Source organism: Populus alba, chromosome 17, assembly GCF_005239225.2.
Source record: "Populus alba chromosome 17, ASM523922v2, whole genome shotgun sequence".
Lineage (NCBI taxonomy): Eukaryota > Viridiplantae > Streptophyta > Magnoliopsida > Malpighiales > Salicaceae > Populus > Populus alba.
Genome location: NC_133300.1, coordinates 14928899 through 14931826, shown reverse-complemented (window position 1 = coordinate 14931826; position 2928 = coordinate 14928899). Strand labels below are relative to the sequence as shown.

At 34.8% G+C, this 2928-nt stretch overlaps 1 protein-coding gene across 1 annotated transcript; it reads left to right on the top strand.

Moving 5' to 3' along the window:
• Nucleotides 1-1023: 1023 nt before the first annotated feature.
• On the top strand, nucleotides 1024-2443 carry LOC140954836 (uncharacterized). Its single transcript, XM_073405667.1, has 4 exons — nucleotides 1024-1090; nucleotides 1205-1343; nucleotides 1814-1878; nucleotides 1979-2443. Exons 1-4 carry the CDS (start codon nucleotides 1037-1039, stop codon nucleotides 2297-2299), a joined length of 579 nt encoding a protein of 192 aa, XP_073261768.1. The 5' UTR covers nucleotides 1024-1036; the 3' UTR covers nucleotides 2300-2443.
• Nucleotides 2444-2928: the final 485 nt, after the last annotated feature.

Genomic DNA, 2928 nt, shown 5'->3' with positions numbered 1-2928 from the left:
GATTATTGAGAAATCGAGATGAATTTTCCAGACCATTATCTATTTTCATGTTCTGTTAACTTAATTGCAAAGTTGAGCAGATATATATATATATATATATATATATATACCTTGACCAGTGAGTGACCACATTCAATGCCAAACTATATATCTTACTCAAGCCATCTGGCCTATTATCAATCAAATTAATACTTTCATTAGAAAAGAAGCTAAAATAATTAAAACCCTCGAATATTTTTTAGGACAAGTAGTCTTTTTAAGCTAATTTTTGTACATCAAGGTTAAATTTTATACTAATTAAATTAGTTGAATGGTTATTTATTGTGGTCCTGCCCAAGGTTTTTGACAAATTAACACCAGTACTTTGGAAAAACTACCTAGTTCTCTAGCTAATTGCTGTGAATTTTAGACAAGCTCCGTAATTAACTATAGTTGCTGGTTTAACAATATATATATTCAAATCCCTCGTTGCATGCATGACAGAAAAATATATGTGCACATAAAACATCCAATAATCTGTCAGAATGGCAGGCCTCGTGACTAGCTTTGGTTCAATACTTCAATTCAACCCAGGAGACCACTTTCAAGCTCTTGCAAGACATATAGTTTCTTTATTAATTAATTTCTCATTTTAAACAGCTTATTTTATTTGGTTATTTGTTTTTAATTTTCTTTTGAGTTTCCCTAGTTCTGCTTGTAGCCAGGGAGCTGTAATATTTTATGTAGGATGATGGTCTTGGAACCCTAGCTTTGACTTGGTTTGAACTCTCTATAAAACCTACAACATGTTTTCCAAGTTTCCTCCCTTTCTATTCTTGAAAAACAAGCATATACTCAAGAGAATAAGAATCAAAAGATGGTGTACAAAAGGTTTTTAGTCATAGTACTAGAGCTGCTATATGTGATGAATGCTATGTGGGGCTCTTATGCTCATGATCATCAAGGTATATAATTATTTATTTCTTCCCTTCTATTAGTCCTGATGAAAACTAAGATTTATTTGATCTTGATTTGAATTCATTTTGTAGATTGGGAAATGAACAAATACGAGCTACTGAGGCCAGAAGAAATTGATGTGCCTGCTCATAAGGTAAGCTTGTAACTCTCAAGTCTCTTTCGATGGTCTAATTAAACTCAGCAAAGTATTCTCTACTCTCTACATGTATAAATTTAAGCTGCTTAACTTGAGCATTTTCATGTACAGGAACTTAATGGTTTCAGCAGCACTGCTAGCACAAGGAAGATGGCTCTTGGAGGAAGGAAAATGGCAGTTCAGAAAGTGACAAGGAGAGAAATTGAGAAAGAGCAAGGCCTTCATGGAGGAGCTCCAGAAGATAATTCAGGTGCAAACTACTCTAATGTCAAATGTGACTTTCAAGTAAAGGGAGATTTAAATGTAAGGTGTAAACATAGAGCCAAAAGGAACTCTCCTAAAATGATCAAAGGGCCTAGTTTTGTAGCTTTCGGTGATGATTATAGAGTACCTAAACAACACCCTCCGAAGCATAACTGAGAAAAGCACTGAAACCCTTTTAGTTAGATCCCCTTTTTTGCAATTCTCAGCTTGCAGGTATCCTAGTTAGCAAACATGTGTGGTGCCATGTATAATTTTGAAGCTTCAACGAATTTAATGCAATTAATCCTTAATTAGGGTTCTTGTGTTTTAGTTACAGTATAGCAGTTCATTGATTTCTTATTTATATCCATGTGATCAGACTACATATATTTGCTTAAAGCTTCGGTTCCAAATCTTGAGAAGCGGCTTGGGCTAAAATATGTTGAATATTTTCTTCATGGCTATCTCTGACTGCAGGTAACGAGAAGAATGCTTTAGACAAGTCTCTTGGAGGATCAAAAGATCAATTGAATACTAATAAGGTCTCCCTCCATACCTTTCTCTCTCTAACATAAACTCGTGCTATAAATTTAATGTATGCTCTATCAACTCAACAATAACTTTTTTGTTTTTGCACAGCAGAAGGATATGAACAATTTGGAGAGAAAGACATTGTCTGCCAGATTGGGAACTCCAAGGACGGAGACAGTCAACCTCCCAAAGTCCGACCCCGAGCTCTCTCAGGATTCCAAAGCATTGCCAACCAAAACCAGCTTGGAAAGTCGACCTTCAAGGTCTGACATGGATCAGGAACCTCAAGGCAGTAGTACTCTTCCAAAAGGTGAAATGCAAAGGCTTCTTGATGCAACTAAGGAAATTGTGAACCTAATGCACAAAGATTACAGCGGACATGCTAGGCCTGGCCGCAAGCCACCAATTAACAATAAAGTGCCCATTCACTGAGCACAACTGAAACCCTAGATAGATTACTTTTCAATCACAATTTTGTCCCCAATAGGAAGTGAAGTCCCTTAACCCAATATAGGATAGAACTTCTTTGGTTTTGCTTTAATGGCCCATGACATGCTGTTTGTTTAATCTTCTAACAAGAAACTTCGCTGTAGAAACATAAAAGTTATGTACATTATAAGCGTTTTTCATAAGCCTTTTCTTCGGTAGTTTAATTTGGACTAGTTTTCTGATTAGTATATATTTTATGATTACTATATATATATAAAAGTGTAATAAAAAAAGTTACTTGAGTTGTGGTATAGCCTTAAAGTGGCTTCTAAAATCGCATTACCTGTGATTGTATCTTATGATATCAAAAGTAGGTTGCAGATGTTCTAGTAATAATGTCTTTAGAATTACCGATGTCTATAACAGTACCCTTTATTTTGATCTATCTCGATCTTTTTTCTCTCTATCTCTGAGATCTAGCTCAACTTATAAGTTAGATTATTTGTACAAAATCTCTCATCTACGTGAAGATTCTAGAATCCCAGTCATAAACATTTCTCTTGTTCATCCTTATAGAATATTAAAAAAAAATAACTCTTAAAACCATAGTAATACCAATATCTTCTCATGTA

Excerpts from the sequence above, each read along its gene's own strand:
- LOC140954836 (XM_073405667.1), top strand. The coding sequence starts at position 1,037 with ATGAACAAATACGAGCTACTGAGGCCAGAAGAAATTGATGTGCCTGCT. Across the intron at positions 1,091-1,204 it reads TTGATGTGCCTGCTCATAAG|GAACTTAATGGTTTCAGCAG; the intron begins GTAAGCTTGTAA and ends TTTCATGTACAG. Across the intron at positions 1,879-1,978 it reads ATCAATTGAATACTAATAAG|AAGGATATGAACAATTTGGA; the intron begins GTCTCCCTCCAT and ends TTTGCACAGCAG.